Consider the following 18,854-nt stretch of genomic DNA (forward strand, 5'->3'; position numbering starts at 1 on the left):
CCTTCCCATAAACATGGCTGCTCCTTCGATCCTGCATCTTCACTCCATCTCCATCCCCACCAAGAAGATCTTAAAGCCCTCCACTTCTTTCTGGAACAAACATCCAACCAGTTCCCCTCCATCAACACTCTCATCTGCCCGGATGGACTTGTTCTTACCCTGAACAACCTCTCTTTCGATGCTCTTACTTCCTAAAAATCAAAGCCATTGACACTTGCATGGGCTCCAGCCTTGCCGGTGTTTGCTGACCACGTGGAACAGTCCCTGTTCCAAACTATTCCTCAACTCTTTCTCTATTACAACAATGAGCATATTGGTGCTGCTTCCTGTACCTGTGCAGAACTTGTCAATTTTATCACCTTCGCTACTAACTTCTCCATTCTCAAAGTTTGAAAGTACATTTATTATCAAAGAATGTATACAGTGTACAACCCTGAGATTCGTCTTCTGGCAGTCGGCTACGAAACAAAGAAACTCCATGGAACACATTCAAAGAAAACATCAAACATCCAACAAGTGAAAAAAAGAACAAATCGCGCAAACAACAAAAAGCAAGCAAATAACATAAGGAGTATTAAACATCAAACTGTGGAGGCAGGGATGACAGTCATCGAATCAGTTCAGTTTAGCATTGTATCGATGACTGCAGGCCTCGGCCACGGGGACAGTTCTGTGCCGAAGTGCCTCGAACAAATAGCAAAAAAAGAGTAACCAGGAACAAGTGGAACATGAACCGTAGAGACCTCCAAAAAAACAAGCCCACAGCCGTGGAGCTCGTTCAACGCTGAGGACATTAAACATCAAACTGCGGAGACCCCAAAAAAGAAACCCACAGCTCCGAGCTGCAATCGAACCATGCTGTGTGGGGCCCAAGACTCCCGTACCTCCCTCTGGCAGCGGTGAGAGGCAGACCGGTCAAACGCAGGCAGACGGTGATGAGAACCTGCTCGCTGTCCGCTCTTGTTGCCAGTTTCAATCCCGCTTTCATCGTCGAGCAGTAACGGAGCTAGCCGTGGGTTCGTGTTCTGCCATTAGGAAACGATGGCCGCACACTTCTCTCTCTGCCTTGTCGAATCCCCCAGGAGATAGCTGGTCGCTCGCGCCACCTCAAATTCATTTGGACCACTTCCAACACTTGTCCTCCTTTCCTGGATCTATCTGTCCCCATCTCAGGAGAAAAAACTCTGCACTGGTATTTATTATAAATCTATCAACTCCCTCCGCTGCCTAAACAACACCTCTTCCTACCCTGTCCCTTCTAAGGGGTATAGTGAGAGGGACAGAGGGAGAAAAAGGAGAGAGAGAAAAAGAATGTGTGTATATAAATAAATAAATAATGGATGGGGTACGAGAGACAGCAGGATCTCCCAGTGGCCACACATTTTAATTCTATGTCCCATTCCCATTCTAATATGTCTATCCACGGCCTCCTCTACTGTAAAGATGAAGCCACACTCAGGTTGGAGGAACAACACCTTATATTCCGTCTGGGTAGCCTCCAACCTGATGGCATGAACATTGACTTCTCAAACTTCCACTAATGCCCCACCTCCCCCTCGTACCCCATCCGTTATTTATTTATTTATATACACACATTCTTTTTCTCCTCTGTCCCTCTCACTATACCCCTTGCCCATCCTCTGGGCTTCCCCCTCTCCCTTTTCCTTCTCCCTGGGCCTCCTGTCCCATGATCCTCTCATATCCCTTTTGCCAATCACCTGTCCAGCTCTTGGCTCCATCTCTCCCCCTCCTGTCTTCTCATATCATTTTGTATCTTCCCCTCTCCCTCCCACTTTCAAATCTCTTACTAACTCTTCCTTCAGTTAGTCCTGACGAAGGGTCTCAGCCCGAAACTTCGACTGTACCTCTCCCTATAGATGCTGCCTGGCCTGCTGCGTTCACCAGCAACTTTTATGTGTGTTGCTTGAAATCCCAGCATCTGCAGATTTCCTCGTGCTTGCGTTTTTAAAAACAAGTAGTGAGGTAGTGTTCATGGGTTCAATGTCCATTCAGAAACCTGATGGCACAAACGACTTGTACAGTTGTAATAGTCTTCCTTGTAATCAGTGCCCTGATCAATAAAGACAAGCATGCCAGGCACCTTCTTCACCACCCTGTCTAATTGTGTCTCCACTTTCAGGGAACTATGTACTTGTACTCCAAGGCCTCGTTATAGGGATATTTACTCAATACAGTGAGTGCCTCACAAAAAAAAACTCTATACGAAAAGGTAAATCCACGAGATTCTGCAGATGCTCTAAATCTTGAGGAACTGCTGGAGGAGCTCAGCAGTTCAGGCAGCATCTACAGAGATGTCATGGACCGACCATGAAAAACCTAGCCTACATCCAAGATGCAAAGAGGCTGAGTTCCAAGCAGGCACAACACTCCCTATTCTTCAATAGATTCAACTTCCTTATTACTTACCACCCAGGATCATAAAATCATTAAAAAACAGACGTTCTCTCTCAACAGTTTGAAGTGCCTACTGGGACAGTGAATCCTTCAATCTCCAATCCCAGCTCTAGAGTGGTGGCACCCGTCCGCTGAAACATAGACTTGTTAGTGTGCCGAGCCCAAGCGCAACATGGGGCAGACATGGGTAATGGTCCTTCTGGACCCCCCTGCTTCTGTTCACTCGGAGGTGCTCAACCGGGTGCATGTTTCGAACCTGGCTGGGCATCAAGGGGTGGCTCGCTCTAGAGTCTGTCTGGTGGCCAGGCATGACTAAAGATGTCCAGGAGTCTGTCTTGGGGTGTGATGTCTGTGCATGAACTAAAGAACCCCAAGGTCTGTTTCAGACTCCCCCCATTCCTACCTGCTCGCGATCCCACACTTCTATGCACTTTGTCACTGGTCTTCTGGCAACTCGGGGTGGTACAGTTAATATGGTAGTCGGGGTACTCCTTCCCAAACTACCACTGGCTTCAGAGAGTGCCCAGCTCATGTTACAGCAGGTCTTCAGAATTCACAGTTTCCCCCGGGACATTGTATCCAATTGCGGCCCCCAGTTTGCCTATAGGTTTGGAAGACATTTTACAAGCTCATTGGGGCCTCTGCCAGTCTGTCGTCCGGGTTCCGTCTGCAGACCAATGGGAAAATGGAGAGCCAGGATCCGGAGAGAACCCTCAGATGTCTAGTCTTGGGAAACCCTACCACCTGGAGTGACAAACTGATCTGGGTGGAGCTTGCACACGATACATTTCAGCAATCGTCTATTGGGATGTCCCCTTTCGAATGCCAATTTGGGTATCGTCCTCGGCTGTTCCCAGAACAAGAAAAGGAGTTGGGGGTTCCATTAGTGGACCAGCTGGTCCAGAGATGTTGCCAGAAATGGGTTAAGGCGATAGAGACGCTGTTTGCCAATTCATAGCAACAAGAAGACCAGGCCACTGCTGGAGAAGACAGGGACCAGCACTTCTTACTGGTCACCGGGTCTGGCTCTCAGCTAGAGATCTCCCCATGTGGGTTGAATCCAGAAAATTGGCCTCTCGTTATATCAGTCCTTTCGAAATCCTGTGACGTGTCAACCCAGTTAGCTATTGTCTCCAACTCCCGAACACCTCATGGATTCAACCCACATTCCACATGTCTCTCCTCAAGCCCTTGAGTGCCAGCCCCTTTGCTTCCATTCCCATACCTCCTCTGCCTCTCAGAATTGTTGAGGGACAACCTGCCTACCCAGTCCAGTGACTTTTAGACACCCACGTTGTTCAAGGTTAAAGGTAGTAACCTCAAGGATTGGAAGGGATGTGGCCCAGAAGAAAGGGGGTATTTTCCTTCATAGGACATCCTGGACCTTACCTTGAGAGAGGATTTTCACCATCACCCAGGGCTGAAATGGCTAACATGAGGGGGCATAATCTTAAGGTGCTTGGAAGTAGATATAGAGGGGATGTCAGAGGTAAGTTTTTCACACAGAGAGTGGTGGGTGCGTGGAATACACTGCCTGCGACGGTGGTGGAGGCAGATACAATAGGGTCTTTTAAGAGACTCTTAGATTTGTACATGGAGCTTAGAAAGGTAGAGGGCTATGTGGCAGGGAAATGTCAGGCAGTTTTTTTTAGATTAGATGTTTTTTAGATTATGAAGACACGCAGTCCTCTTTTATTGTCATTTAGTAATGCATGCATTAAGAAATGATACAATATTCCTCCGGTGTGATATCACAGAAACACAGGACAGACCAAGGCTGAAAAACTAACAAAAACCATACAATTATGACATATAGGTACAACAGTGCAACAATACCATAACTTGATGAAGAACAGGCTGTGAGCACAGTAAAAAAGTTCAAAGTCTCTCGAAAGTCCCACATCTCACGCAGACGGGAGAAGGAAGAAAACTCTCCCTGCCGTGCCCGACCACAGTCCGACTCTGAGTCGTCTGAAAACTTCGAGCTCTGATCAGCCTTCCGACACCGAGTACCGAGCACCATCTCTGCCGAACGCTTCGACCTCAGCCTCGGTCGCCAGCAGCAGGCAAAGCCGGGGATTTTGGGGCCTTCCCTCCGGAGATTCTCGATCACACAGTAGCAGCAGCAACGAACCGGGCATTTCAGAAATTTCTCCAGATGTTCCTCTGTGCCTTCTCATGTCTGTCTCCATCAAATCAGAATTGTGCAGAGCATCCTACTTACAAATACGATATTGTTTCACCGGAGAGCTGCGCCGCCATCTTCTCCTCCTGTCTTTTTCTAGAGTAGGTTACATGGTCAGCACAACATTGTGGACCGAAGGGCCTGTAATGTGTTGTGGATTTCTATGTTCTATGTACCATCCTGATCAGGGGCCGTCAGGAGCCAGATGTAGGGGAGAGGGGTGGTTGTGTCATGGTCCCAACTGAAAAACAGCGGGCATCCAAGTTTCAGCACCCCATTCCCCAGAGAATGGTTAGCTGCTGCTGTTCCTTCAAGACTGCCAATTACTGCACGCCACATTACCTCATGGAAAGTCTGTACTTCAAGGCCCGTGTGCTCAATTGTAGGAGTTCTATTTCTGGTACTACTGTTTGTGATTTTGCCTTTAGATTTTGTGTTTGTTTATTCCAAGTGTGAGTCTGAGTTAATGCTAGGCCTTACTCTACGCATGGCTTCACCACCACCCACAGCTCTCTCGTTACAAGAGAGGAATAAACAGTCGACCTTTCGGAAGAGTCTCAGCCTTATTTATTCCTCCCCACAGATGGTGTCTGACCCACTGAGTTCCTCCAGCACTTTGTGCGCGTTCCTATACAAAAACAGCAGCCTGGCATGGGAATTAGACAAAATCCTTCAGCACCTGCAAGTGATACTGCTGTAGTTGCTATGCTCACAGAAGCTGCAGGTTGAAGACCAGCTCTGCTTTCTTTACAGGAAATGGTGGCTCATCCTCAGTTACATTTTAAAGGATTCTCCTTGGTCGCTTGTGTGTCTTTAGATTGTTGTTAAACTGTGTTGTTCAATACCACAGCTGGATACTGCCATCAATCTACCATGAACATTCAGGCATTCCTTCATGTTTTGGAAAGAATGCGAGCAAACTCATTATTGTACACATCCACAACTGCATGCTATGAGAAAATACATTTGTTAGCTAATGATAGAGAGCACAGGAAATAGACAGGGACGTGGGATTCATTGGCAAGGTCGGCATTTATCAACCATCCCTATTCCACAGATCACTTATCCCTACCGAGAAGATAATGATGAGCCACCTTCATAAGTCACTAGCTTCTTTCTGGTGAAGGTAACTTTAAAGTATCAGTTATTATGGAACTGTGTAGCTTGCTAGGCTGTCTCTGCTGAGTTCTGTTCGTTTGGGCTATGTAAGAATTTAGATGGCATGCCCATTTTCCCTGTTGTGGGCTGTGCACGGTGGGACGGGGGGAGCTGTGTACTGTGGGGTTAAGTGGGGGCAGCTCTCCTGAGCTGGACGGAGATGTTGAAAGTGGAGTTGTTTAAATGAAAGAAAAACTTGTTTCTGTCGTTTGGGCGTTAACAGTGGTAGCAGAGGCTGGTTTTCGGTTATAGGATCCCCACAGCACTTGACGGGAACAAGCCTTACGAAAGCTGGAAAAATGAAACTGGAGTATGGACTCATGTTACAGAGCTGGAAAAGAAGCAGCAAGCCTCTGAAGTTGTGCTGTCGCTTTCGGGTGGAGCAAGAGAGACCACGACGGGAATTTTGGTGGAAGACTTGAACAAAGATGACGGTATGAATACGCTAATAAATACACTGGACTCTATTTTTTTGAAGGAAGAAAAGGATCAGATTTATGAAGCATATTCAAACATCAACAAAATTTACAGAGGCAATTCTGAAAATATAGCTGATTATATTATTGATTTTGAACAAAGTACAGTTGCTTGCGCAAACACAAAATGGAGCTTCCTGACGCTGTATTAGCCTTTAAGTTGTTGGATACTGCATGTCCAGACATAAAGGACAGACAGCTAGCGTTAAATGCATCTACAGAACTCATGTTTGCATCTATGAAATCGCTACTGAAGAGGATTTTTGGAGAAAAGGCCTCTAAGACAACAGTTGAATTAGTTTGAGCCAGGACATGGCACACTTCACTGAGCAGAAACAAGAGTATAGCAGACGTAGATCCCAGAGGGACCAGACAAAGGTACCATTACCTGGCACAAATCCAATAAACAAGTACGGCAGGAGATCGAAATGTGCAGAATGTCAAAGTATTTACAACTTGGAAGAAACTGTCTACCCAGAACTGAACAAGTTGGGCTAATTGAAGAAAATAACAAATCTGAAGATGTAGCCATATCATGTTGTTTGCAAATAATCACTTACTAATTCAGAGACATCGGAGGCAGAGATTTTGATGATAGGATCTCTAGGATCTGCTGTTATTGATACAGCATGCACACACAGTGTGTGGGGAGAAAAACCGCTTGAAAGCTATGTAAGTGCACTAAACCAGAATGAATTGCATAAAATGGTGAACACAGATACACCTGGTTACAAAGCATTCAAAGTTGGAAATGGAAAAATTGTACATTTCTACCAAAAGAGTGAAAACACCCGCAAAAGTAAGGCAGGTAAAATGTTATATCGAAACAGAGGTGGTATCAGTGAACATTCCATTACTCTTGAGTAAAACTTCCTAAAGAAAGCACGGACAATACGGAATATGGAGAATAACCAAGCAACGATGTTTCTATAACCAGTGTCTCTTGAGCTCACCAGCTCAGAACACTATTGTGTGAACATTCCAGATAAAAACATTACTGAGAATCAATGTGAGAATGAAGCACTAAATGTCACAGAGATCATGATCCCAGATGAGAAATACAATGCGTTGTCAACCTTCACTAGCAGTGTGGACACACTTCGATCAGTAGACTTCAGAAACTGCTCAGGAGTTCAGGAAACAAAGATGATGACTATTTTTCCATTCTAAAGCAGATAGGTGACAGCCGTGAGACATGACAAAAGTTTGGAAAGCCCATACCCAAGCCTGCAGTTAGTCGGTCTGCCACTAGCATCTGAATCCAATGAAACAGTAACCGTAGACCTACATGGACTGGAGCAAGGAATGTGGTACCTCCACATCATTGATGAGTTCACACATTTCAGTACTGGTAGCATTGTAAATACAAAGAGACCCTCAGAGATAGTAAAAACCTTCATCCATTCCTGGATAAGTGTGCACGGCCCACCTTGGAAAGTATTCAGTGTTAATGGTGGCAAATTTAATAATGACGAATTCAGAGATATGGCAGAGAACTTTAACATTGAAACAAAGACAACAGCTGCATACAGTCTTTGGAGTAATGGACTTCGGGAGTGACATAATCAAACGCTTACTGAAATAACTCTGAAGGTGGAGAAAAGCAATGGCTGTGATTGGAACACAGCCCTGGACTGGGCCCTTATGGTGAAGAATACCACGCACAATGTACATGGTAATAACCCTTATCAACTTGTGTCTGGCCACATTCCAAACCCTCCCTCTGTACCGTTTGACAGGCCACCTGCTCTAGAGGGCACTACAAGGAGTGAGTGGGTCGGGAAACATATTTCAGCACCGCGTGCATCAAGGACGGTTTTCACTGAAGCAGAGTGTTCAGAGAGAACTCGACGAGCACCAAGGGCAAAGCTCCGTTCTACAGATGAAAACTATGGGGCGGGACGAAGTGTATGACAAAAAAGCAGACTGTACAGAATGGAAAGGTCCTTGAGTTGTCATCGGTCAGGGTGGAGCTGTGGTATTTGTGAGACCTGGAGGTACATATCTGAGAGTGCATCATTCCAGATTAGGAAAAGCGCAAACTGCAGACCATCAGAACTCCAAGACACAAAAAGATAAAACAGCTTACCTGATACACTGTCGTATAACACAGATAGATGAGGAGAGTGCAGCTGAGGCCTAGACTGTGCTGAAGAGAGTGCAGTTACGGACTCAACAGACTTGCCTGCATGGAAGTTTCAGTTTTAAAACGGGGCAGACTGTGAAATTTGTAGACCTGGTATCTCATAAAAAGCTGAGGCCTTAGGACAAGCAGACAAAGCCACAGGGAGAAACAAAAGTTGGTAAAACTTGAATTGCCTAGAACCGGTCACAGTCACTGGCACTGCAGGGTCAGTCAACGTGTCACGTGTAGACAGACTTCATATTGAACCAAGTATGGATCAGGCTGGACCATCTGAGAAACGTCAAGGTGAAGATATCCTGGTAACTAAAGAGGTGTCGTTTGAATCTGCAGAACAGGATGAAATCAGTAGTTGGAGAAATAATGGAGAGTTTGAGGAAGCTAGAGACATTGGCCAAAAGATAGTGTACAAGATGAGCGTGTCACCCTGAAAGAGACCCCGACAGGAATTACACCAAAAGCACGCCTGGTGGCTCAAAGTTTTGAGGAACTGAACATAAAAGAACTCCAAAAAAACTCACCAGCACGTGCGTCAGAGTCTCTCCAACAAACTCTCCCAGTGATGTCAAAAGCATTGACAACCCCGTTTCATGGACATAAAATCCACATTCTTGCAGGGAATAGAGCTGTCACGTGACATTTACATTCAATCCCTGCCTGACACCAGAGCTGAAGGAACACTGTGGAAACTCAAAACGTGTGTGTATGGTCTAGCAGAAGCCTTTCAGGCTGGGAGTGAGGAACATGACAGATTCTGCTGTGTAGGGATAGACATCCTTGCTGTTGACGGAACCATACAACTGTACCAAGAAAGCTGCATCAGGAGTCTTCAGACAGTTCACATTGAATCCACACGTGCCCTACAGCGGCATGCACCCCTCAGAGAAGCTGAAGCTGAGCAACTCAGGTCAAAGATAGGTCAGATCCTCTGGGTGGCAAGACAGAGCAGACCTGACATCATGTTGGATGCCTGCAGCTTGGCATCCAGCATAAGAACATGCCACAGTTCAAATTTTACACGAGGCAAACAAGATAGTGTGCAAAATTCAATCTGAAAAAGTAGAAAACAACTTGGAAAAGGCTGCTTGTCTTCAGTGATGCCTCATTTGGAAATCTTCCTGATGGGGGGGCTCAAGGGGTCATTTTATTGTACTGATGGGACAAGAGGGAAGATTTTCATCTCTCTGCTGGCAATCAAAAAGGATCCAAAGAGTTGTACAAAGTAGCTGGCACGAGACACCCTTGCAATGTCTGAAGGTATGGACGATGCTGTTTATCTGGCCACATTCTATTCTGAGCTTGTCCGGGCTGACCCAAAGAAGGACAGTCTACAAATAACTTGAGTCACAGACTACTGTACTCTTGGGTTGATGTCATCAAATCCACAAAGTCATTTACAGAGAAGAGACTTCGTTAGAGATAAACAGCATCAAAGAACTTTTCAAAGCACAGAAAATTCATCATGTGCTATGGTCAACTACAAAGGAACAACTAGCTGACTGCCTCAAAAAGAAGGGAGGTCCAGCTCTTGTGCTATTAAAGGCTCTTGTGCTCTTGGCCCTCCTTTGAAGGCATTTGGTACCTTAAGAACTGTTTCAACATCAAGGGTTAGAACTGATTCTCATATCATAATGGACACTTGAATTGTCTTAAATTTTTTTATTTTTTAATGTACATAAAGAAGGATGGGGGTTGTTGAGTTCTGTTCATTTGGGCTATGTAAGCATTTGGTAGGCATGTGCACTTTCCCAGTTCAGTTATGGGCAGGCGCTCGGGGGGGTGGTGGGAATGGTGTATTGTGGGGTTAAAAGGTGGTGGCCCTCATGTATTGAATAGAAATTTTGAAAGTAAAGTTGTTTAAATAAAAGAAAAACATGTCTTTGTTGATTGTGTGTTAACAATTTTAGGGGACATTTCAGATTCAGTCACATTAGTGTAGGACTGGAGTGACATTTAGGTAAGGACAGCCGATTTCCTCTCCTCAAGGGCTTCAAATAGTGGCTTTGTGATCATGCCAACTCCTTGCAGAGTCATTGATTCACAGATACATACAGTACAGGAACAGGCTTTACAGCCCAACTCATCTGTGCTGGCCAAGCTACCTAACTGAGCCAGCAACACACATCAAAGTTGCTGGTGAACGCAGCAGGCCAGGCAGCATCTCTAGGAAGAGGTACAGTCGACGTTTTGGGCCGAGACCCTTCGTCAGGACTAACTGAAAGAAGAGATTTGAACCAGTCCTACTTGCCTACATTTGACTCATATCCCTGAAAGCCTTCCTATCCACATAACTGTCCAAATGCTTCATAATTGTGCTTGCTTCTACCACTTCCTCACTCAGCTTGTTCCACATACCGACCACCCTTGGTGAGATAAAGTGAATGCTCAGGTCTCCTTTAAATCTTTCGTCTCTCATTGTAAATTTATGCCCTCTTTTAATGTCTGCTACTTTGTACTTCTCTCATTACCTAACTCTCTGGCTATTCTTATCCATCTCCTCATGATTTTATAAATCTCTAAGAGGTCATCCTTCAGCCTCCTATACTCCTGGGGCAAGAAGTCCCACTCTATCTTCTCACCCTTATAAACCAGGCCTTCGGGTGCCAGTAACGCTCTCATAAATCATTCTTGCACCCTCTCCCACTTAATGATATCTGCACGCACCATTCCAAACTGTTCAGAGCTATTACCAGCTTCTTCCCTTAGCTCCTCTAGTGCCCATTCAATACTTGTTTCAAAATCATAAATGACTTTGCCTCTACTCTTATTGGCATTGAGATCCAGATCTCTCTTTATACAAGGGTAGAAAATAATTTCAAAGATAAAAATTATCTATCAAATGGAAACATAGAAAACCTACAGCACATTACAGGCCCTTCGGCCCACAATGCTATACTGAACATGTACATACTTTAGAAATTACCTAGGGTTACCCATAGCCCTTTATTTTTCTAAGCTCCATGTACCTATCCAGGAGTCTCTTAAAAGGCCCTATCATTTGTTAGAAATAAGTTTTTTACAAAGTTAGGTGTTTCTTTTACATCTTTTACAAAGTTAGTAAAATAATGCACTGACGTGCAACCGTTTAACAAATGGAGTCACGCTGAATGCGTATCCAGATCGTTGGCTGAGAAGTTACAGAATATTGCTGAACTTAGCAGTGAGCAAGAGGTCCGACATGGCCACAGCCAACTACAATGAGTAGGCGCAGGTGTGTATACCAGTTAGCCAGTAACGCTTAACAATATTGATAGCTAACCATTAGAAGGATCTAGTCTGTTGTTGTTTGTTAATAAAAAAACAGGGCAGGAAATGAATGGACAGATAGAGGCAGACAGCAAGAGATGCTGTAGGCAGATAGATTTTCAGAGTCAGAGGGTGAAAATCATAGCTAATATAATAACAGTTGTTCGTCCATCGTCATCGTGGATGAAGACCTCGACAATAGAAAAAGAATACTGGCAACAGAAAGGGGCAGAAAAAGAGAGACATCAGAGATATTGTGTGTTGACAACTTCAAAATCCCAACAGCATTTACAACCAGGGTTCATCATCTCAGTATGGTATTACAATCTTGTTAGTGGCACTGGTCCAAATATGCACCATTTGTGCAGCAGTAATAAAATTAGCACTGCAACGGCAAGATTACATATAAAGGACTATGATGAAGGAGAAATCCTACGGAATCATGCACGAAATCCATTGTATCTCGCACATCCTGGAACATATTCCGGTATGACATGAAGAGGTCACCGCTTCTAAAGCCTGCTTGACAGCTACGAGAGAACAAGAGGAAAATGTATCACTAATGTCATACTTGTAAATCAAGGCATTTTATCAGTGATCGTCCTTTACAAAGCCTGCAAAATATTCCAGTGCAATCTCAACAACAGAAACTTGCATATATTTGTCCCATACTACGGAAAATTATTCCAGTGGACTATTAGTGCAAGGACAGCCCAGAGCAGAGGAAGAGGGAGATTTAAGAAGTGATTCAAAGTAATCAATGGGTTTAGGAAGGTTTTGAAGAGTCAGAATCAGAATCAGGTTTAATATCGTTGACACAGGTCATGAAACTTGTTGTTCAGTGCAATATATAAAAATACTATAAATCACAATAAGAAATATACGTTAAAATTTAAATTAAATAAATATTAAGAGTGGTAAGAGATGCATAAGATGGAGCAAGGATCTGGGTTAGAGAACCTAAATATAATTTGTATGGACGAATGTTAGGCCACTAATGTTGGATGATCGGGAACTGGGAATAGAGACTGCAGTATTAATAAAAAGATTGAAAAAAGAAAAGGAATAGAGACTACAGCTAAAGCGCATGCAATGAGAAACATAGAGTCCAACTTGAGATGAAAGATTGAACTGAAAGAGAGGTTTGGGGTTCAACAATTCATGAATGAAAATTAGTTTTCATGAACCGGGGTACTGCACGGAGAAAGTTGAGAGACAGGATGCAACTCAGTGAAAGAACATGTTTGATCCCATATTTAGTACCTCTACCTTTGGTCACAAACAAGAGAAATCTACAGATGCTGTAAATCCAAGCAACACACACAAAATACTAGAGGAACTCAGCAGGCCAGGCAGCATCGATGGAAAAAGTGCAGCCGGTGTGTCGGGCCGAGGTCCTTCGGCAGGACTATCTTTGGTTCTGTCATTTGGCTTGGGTGTATATCAATTCCAGGGGCATCTCAACCCTTGATCAAGGATGATAGTAGGTATCCACTCTGGTAACATGAGGCAAACCTGATCATCTGATCATCTCTCAGGACTGGGGTATGATAAACTGTTATATTTCAAAGGCCATAAACCCTGTTGGCGCGTGGCCAAGTGGTTAAGGTGTTCGTCTAGCGATCTGAAGGTCGCTAGTTTGAGCCTTGGCTGAGGCAGCGTGTTGTGTCCTTGAGCAAGGCACTTAACCACACATTGCTCTGCGACGACACTGGTGCCAAGCTGTATGGGTCCTAATGCCCTTCCCTTGGACAACATCTGTGTTGTGGAGAGGGGAGACTTGCAGTATGGGCCACTGCCGGTCTTCCATACAACCTTGCCCAGGCCTGCACCCTGGAAACCTTCTAAGGCGCAAATCCATGGTCTCACAAGACTAATGGATGCCTATAAACCCTCAGAGATTATTACAAACAAATACAAGAGTAATATGTTTTTTTGAGGGCAGGTTTAAGCAATAAAATAGAAAAGACCATCCGGGGGTTATATAGATTCATACCTGCTGTATTCTGAGCAATTGATGAAGAAATCCACTAGACAGGCATAGAGGTAGGTTTCTGCAAAGAAATAATGGTTGTTTAGATCAATGTACCAGATCCAGATTTCAATCAACTTCCTGCTGCAGACCCATGAGGCAACACCTTCATCAAGCAATTACTCTAACTGCAGCAGCATGCTCTCCACATTAATACAGATGATTTTCAATGCCACTGATACACTGTCCATCCTGGAACTGTGGATAAGATTGTGGTTTGCAGTCATAGTTGCCACAAGGAAAATGATCAACTTAGTCCACATACACTGCACACGTCAGGCTCGTTTTGTTTTGCAAACTGGCAAGTGCAGAAGAGGCACACTGGCTTGAAAAAGTATTCAGCCCCCGCAACTACTTTCATGTTTCACTGTCTCATTTTCTAAATTTAAAATATATTGAACTAGGAGTTTTTTGAGATGATCTACAAAACATTGTGCATCACGTCAAATCAAAAGACAAATTGCAAAACCTGTCAACAATTTACAAAAAATTAAAAACCAGAATTGTGTGGATGAAAAAGTATTCATCAACTTTGTAATTATAATGCTAACTTTCCTCAGGTGCAATACTACCTTACCATCTCACCCAATTTGTTGATGAAGAAAATTGAATATTTTCAATGAATTCATGAGAATAAATACTCCCTCTTTTCTATAAGGTCCAACAGTATGGTAGATTTTCAACGGAGCAAACCAAAATGAAGACAAAAGAGCATTCAAGGCAAGTCAGGGAAATGATCATAGGGAAGCTCAGACTTGGGGAAGGGTACAAGATAATTCCGAAGGCACTGAACATACCTCGGCGCTCAGTGCAGGCCATTGTGAAAAAGTGGAAGAAGTACGAAACCACAGAACACTGCCTAAGTCAGGCTGCCCCTCTAAACATAGTCGCTAAAGAATAACAGCACTTGTAAGAAAGGCTACTGTGACACCAACAGTCACTCTGAGTGAGCTGCAGATGTCAGTGTCTGTAACTGGAGATGAGTTTCATGGCTCCACGGTTTCTACGGCCTTGCACAAAAAGGGTATTTATGGAAGAGTGGCAAGGAAGAAACCCTGGCTAAAAAAAAAGCAGCATTTCCTTGCCCTTGCTTGTAAAGACTTTGCAAAGTGTCACTTAAGAAATACTGTAAAGATGTGGAAGAAAGTCTTGTGGTCAAATGGGACTAAAGTGGAGCTTTTTGGCCTCAACATTAAGCAGTACATGTGGTGTAAATCTAATCTAAAAATAATCTCATCATTAGCAGGGCAGCCAAGTAACACCATCCCTACTGTAAAGTATGGCGGAGGTGGATACTTTTTAGCGGCAGGGACTGGAAATCTGGTCAGGATTGATAGGAAGATGAATACTACTAAATACAGAGAGATCCTGGATAAAAACCTTCTAGCCTCTGCCAGAAAGTTTAAACTGGGGAAGTAGTTTATCTTTCAGCAGGACAACAACCCAAAGCACACTGCCAAAACAACCATGGAGTGTCTTCATATGAAGAAAATTGATGTCCTTGAGTGGCCAGTCAGTCCTGATCTTAACCCGATTGAACATATCTGGAAAGACCTCACGTTTGCTGTCCACAACCACTCCCCAGCTAACCTGGCACAGCTCGAGCCATTTTGCAGGGAGGAATGGGCAAATCTTGCTCCATCATGTTGTACAAAGCTAATAAGAGACTTATCCAAAAAGACTACTGGCTGTAATAGCTGTGAGAAGTGGTTCAACTAAGCACTTGGCAGAGGGAGATAAGTACTTTTGGACTGCTGACATTTCAGTTTTTGAATTTTTAGCTTTTCATGCTTTACAATTTTCCCTGTTCTTTGGGCTCTACTGTGAAAGGAGGAGCTTGTGATTCAAAAATAAAATTCTCAGTCAAATTGATCAAAATCTTTGGTTGTAATACTCATTTACATGAACAAAGGGTTGGGAGCCGAATACTTTTCCAAGGCACTGTATTTATATGACATGAAAGGGAGAAAACTATGATGAGAGATTAAAGAGAATTTTTAGAGGAAAAGGGTGACTTTAGTACCGACCATGCACCACATGCACTGGTGTAGCTGCAGGCATTCACTGGCCTACCTTTCTCCTGGCATTGTTTTTGAATAGAACAAAACCGTCAAAATCTTTTTATCCCCCATCTCTCTTGAAGGTGATAACTAATGCTGACATATTGCTCACATAAGAAGAATACTTCTGTAATTTACATGTGTGTGCAATGCAGCAAGTGCCAGTTTGCACTTCAAAAGCTCTTCAACCGCAATGGAGTCAACCACTCGGCCTACCTTGCCTACTAATGGAAAGAGAGCTTCCAGCTTAATGTTAGCTTCCGGCCCCGGAAAACTTTAAACACTTTGAATATACAACAAACACTCGCCAAATGTGATGTGCATTACTAACTTCTCAAGCAATTAGTTATACAAAATAGAAGCAGGCGCAGGCTTATTGCCAGCAGAGAATTTGAGGGGGGCTGGGCGTTTGAAAAAGAGGGGAAGGGGTAGGCAGAATAAGAAACTGATACAGAGCGAGGAGGAGAGCAAAATACCTCCTTGGAAAGAGGAGGTGGGGTTGGAGGAAATAAGGAAATGCAGCCAAGATGAGGACTTCTGGAGCCCTGCTACCCTCAGGATGAAAAAAAAACTATCTCATGGTCCCTCTGGTCTTTCTACCAATTATTTTAACTGTATGCCCCCTAGTTTTTGACACCACAGTCAAAAGAAATATACGCTTCATATATGCCAATTTATGAGTTTATACATCTGAATAAAGCTATCCCCCACCCTTCTCTGGCCAAAAAAAGCTTGGCAAATTTAACCTGTGGCTATCTTCTTCCAGCCCAGGCAATATCCTCATGTATCTCCACTGTAACCTCTCCAGTGCGGTAATGCGGTGACCAGAACGGTATGCAGCAGTCAAACTGTGGACTAACCATGAAGCCCAACACCAGCGGAGTGAATGTTTGTGTGTGTAAACGATCAGACTAGTAAGTATGTCCAAAGGCTCTCTGTGCGTCACGAAATTCACCTTCATCTCTTTTGTTTTAAGCTGTGTCCTGACCCGATGCCCTTTGATTTAGTGTTCACTTCTGATCAGTAAAAGCCACTAAGAATTGTTTAAGTTTACATCATTATGTGGGTTTTATTTTATCAATCCTGAATTCTATCCTCAGGTTTGGCCTGGTGAGACCAGTACATGTTGAGTAGATGGAGTACAGTATCATCCTTTGTAATGGATGAAAGTAAAGGGAGCACTTGTCTGCTCTAGGTAAATGTAACAAAAGTAACTCTTGCACTGTTGACATACAACAGTAGAGCATAGTACAGGCCTTTGGGCCCATAATATTGTGCCTTCCATTGAACCTACACCAAGATCAATCTAAGCCTGCCCTCCCACATAGCCCTCTGTTTTCCTTTCATCCACGAGCCTATCTACGAGTTTCTTAAATGCTCCGAATGGATCTGCTACTACCACCAGCATGTTCCATGTATCAACTACTTTCTGTGTAAAAAACCTACCTCTGACATCCCCCCTCTATACTTTCCTCCAAACACCTTTAAATTATGCCACCTTGCAATAGCTGTTTCTGCCCTTGGAAAAAACCTCTGGCTGTCCTTCCTGCCTATGCCTTTTATCACCTCTTTCAAGTCACCTCTCATCCTTCTTTTCTCCAAGGAGACACGTTCCAGCTCGCTCAACCAGTCCACATCAGATATGCTCTCAAATCCAGGCAGCGTCCTGGTAAATCTCCTCTGTACCCTCTATAAAGCTTCCATAGCCTTCCTATAATGAGGCTACCGGAACTGAACACAGTAGTCCAAGTGTGGTCCAACGAGAGTTTTACTGAGTTGTAACATTACGTTGCAACTCTTGAAACACAATCCCCCAATTAATGAAAACCAACACACCATAATCCTTCTCAAGCACTCTATTAACTTGTGTTGCAATTTTGAAGGACTTATGGGCACAAACCCCAATTTTTCTCTGTTCCACCACACTGTTAAGAATCTTGCCATTAACCCTGTATTCTGCCCTTTAAGTCTGAACTTCCAAACTCTGTCTGCCACTTCTCAGCCCAGCTCTGCATCCTATCAATGTCCCGTTGATACACCATCCACAATACCACTAACCTTCATGCCATCTGCAAACTTACTAACCCTGAATCCACTGAATCACTGAATCCACTCCATCTACTGCCACCCTCTACCTTCTGTGGGAAAGCCAGTCCTGAATCCATGCAGCCAAATTTCCCTGGACTTTCTGAATGACCTACCTTGTCAAATGCTTACTAAGATTTATATACACCACATCCACTGCTCTGCCTTAATCATTGTGCTTTGTCACTTATTCAAAGAATTCAATCAGGCTCGTGAAGCATGACCTGCCCCTCACAAACCCCATATTGAGTATTGAATCAGACAATGCTTCTCCAAATGTTCATAAATCCTATCTCTAAGAATCCTCTGCAATAGTTTGCCCAACACTGATTAAAACTCACTGGTTTATAAATCCCAGGGTTATCCCTATTATCTTTCTTGAACAAAGGAATTTCCCATCTTCCAATCACCTGGTATTACTCCTATGGCCAGTGAGAATGCAAAGATCATTGCCAAAGGCATCACAATCTCTTCTCTCACTTCCCATTGAAACCTGGGGTATATCCTAGCCTCAGGATCTTAACTACCCTAATATTTTTTCAAAAGTTCCAGCACTTCCTTTTTCTTAATATTGACATGTTCTAACATATTAGCCTGTTCTACGCTAACATCACATTTAGAAACATAGAAACATGGAAAACCTACAGCACAATACAGGTCCTTCAGCCCACAATGCTGTGCCAAACATGTACTTACTGTAGAAATTACCGAGGGTTACTCTTAGCCCTCTATTTTTCTGAGATCCGTGTACCTGTCCAGGAGTCTCTTAAAAGACCTTATTGTATCTGCCTCCACCACTGTCGCTGGCAGCCCATTCCATGCACTCACCACTCTCTGCATAAAAAAATTTACCCCTGACATCTCCGTACCTACTTCCAAGCACCTTAAAACTGTGCCCTCTCGTGTTAGCCATTTCAGCCCTGGGAAAAAGCCTCTGACTATCCACACGATCAATGCCTCTCATCACCTTATACACCTCTATCAGGTCACCTCTCATCCTCCGTCACTCCAAGGAGAAAAGGCCAAGTTCACTCAACCTATTCTCATAAGGCAT

The 18,854-nt window shown here is 43.9% G+C and overlaps 1 protein-coding gene across 2 annotated transcripts in view; it reads right to left on the reverse strand.

Annotated features, from left to right (window-relative positions):
* Positions 1 to 18,854, reverse strand: part of LOC134350939 (cytosolic purine 5'-nucleotidase-like) — a 154,411-nt gene that overhangs the window by 56,394 nt on the left and 79,163 nt on the right. For both annotated transcript variants that reach the window (XM_063056807.1, XM_063056808.1), the window contains 2 exons: positions 13,620 to 13,677; positions 12,060 to 12,153 (listed from right to left, as the gene is read on the reverse strand). In XM_063056807.1, the coding sequence (XP_062912877.1) occupies positions 12,060 to 12,153; positions 13,620 to 13,677 (152 nt within the window). The remainder of the gene's footprint in view (positions 1 to 12,059; positions 12,154 to 13,619; positions 13,678 to 18,854) is intronic.

This window comes from Mobula hypostoma, chromosome 8 (genome assembly GCF_963921235.1).
Source record: "Mobula hypostoma chromosome 8, sMobHyp1.1, whole genome shotgun sequence".
NCBI lineage: Eukaryota > Metazoa > Chordata > Chondrichthyes > Myliobatiformes > Myliobatidae > Mobula > Mobula hypostoma.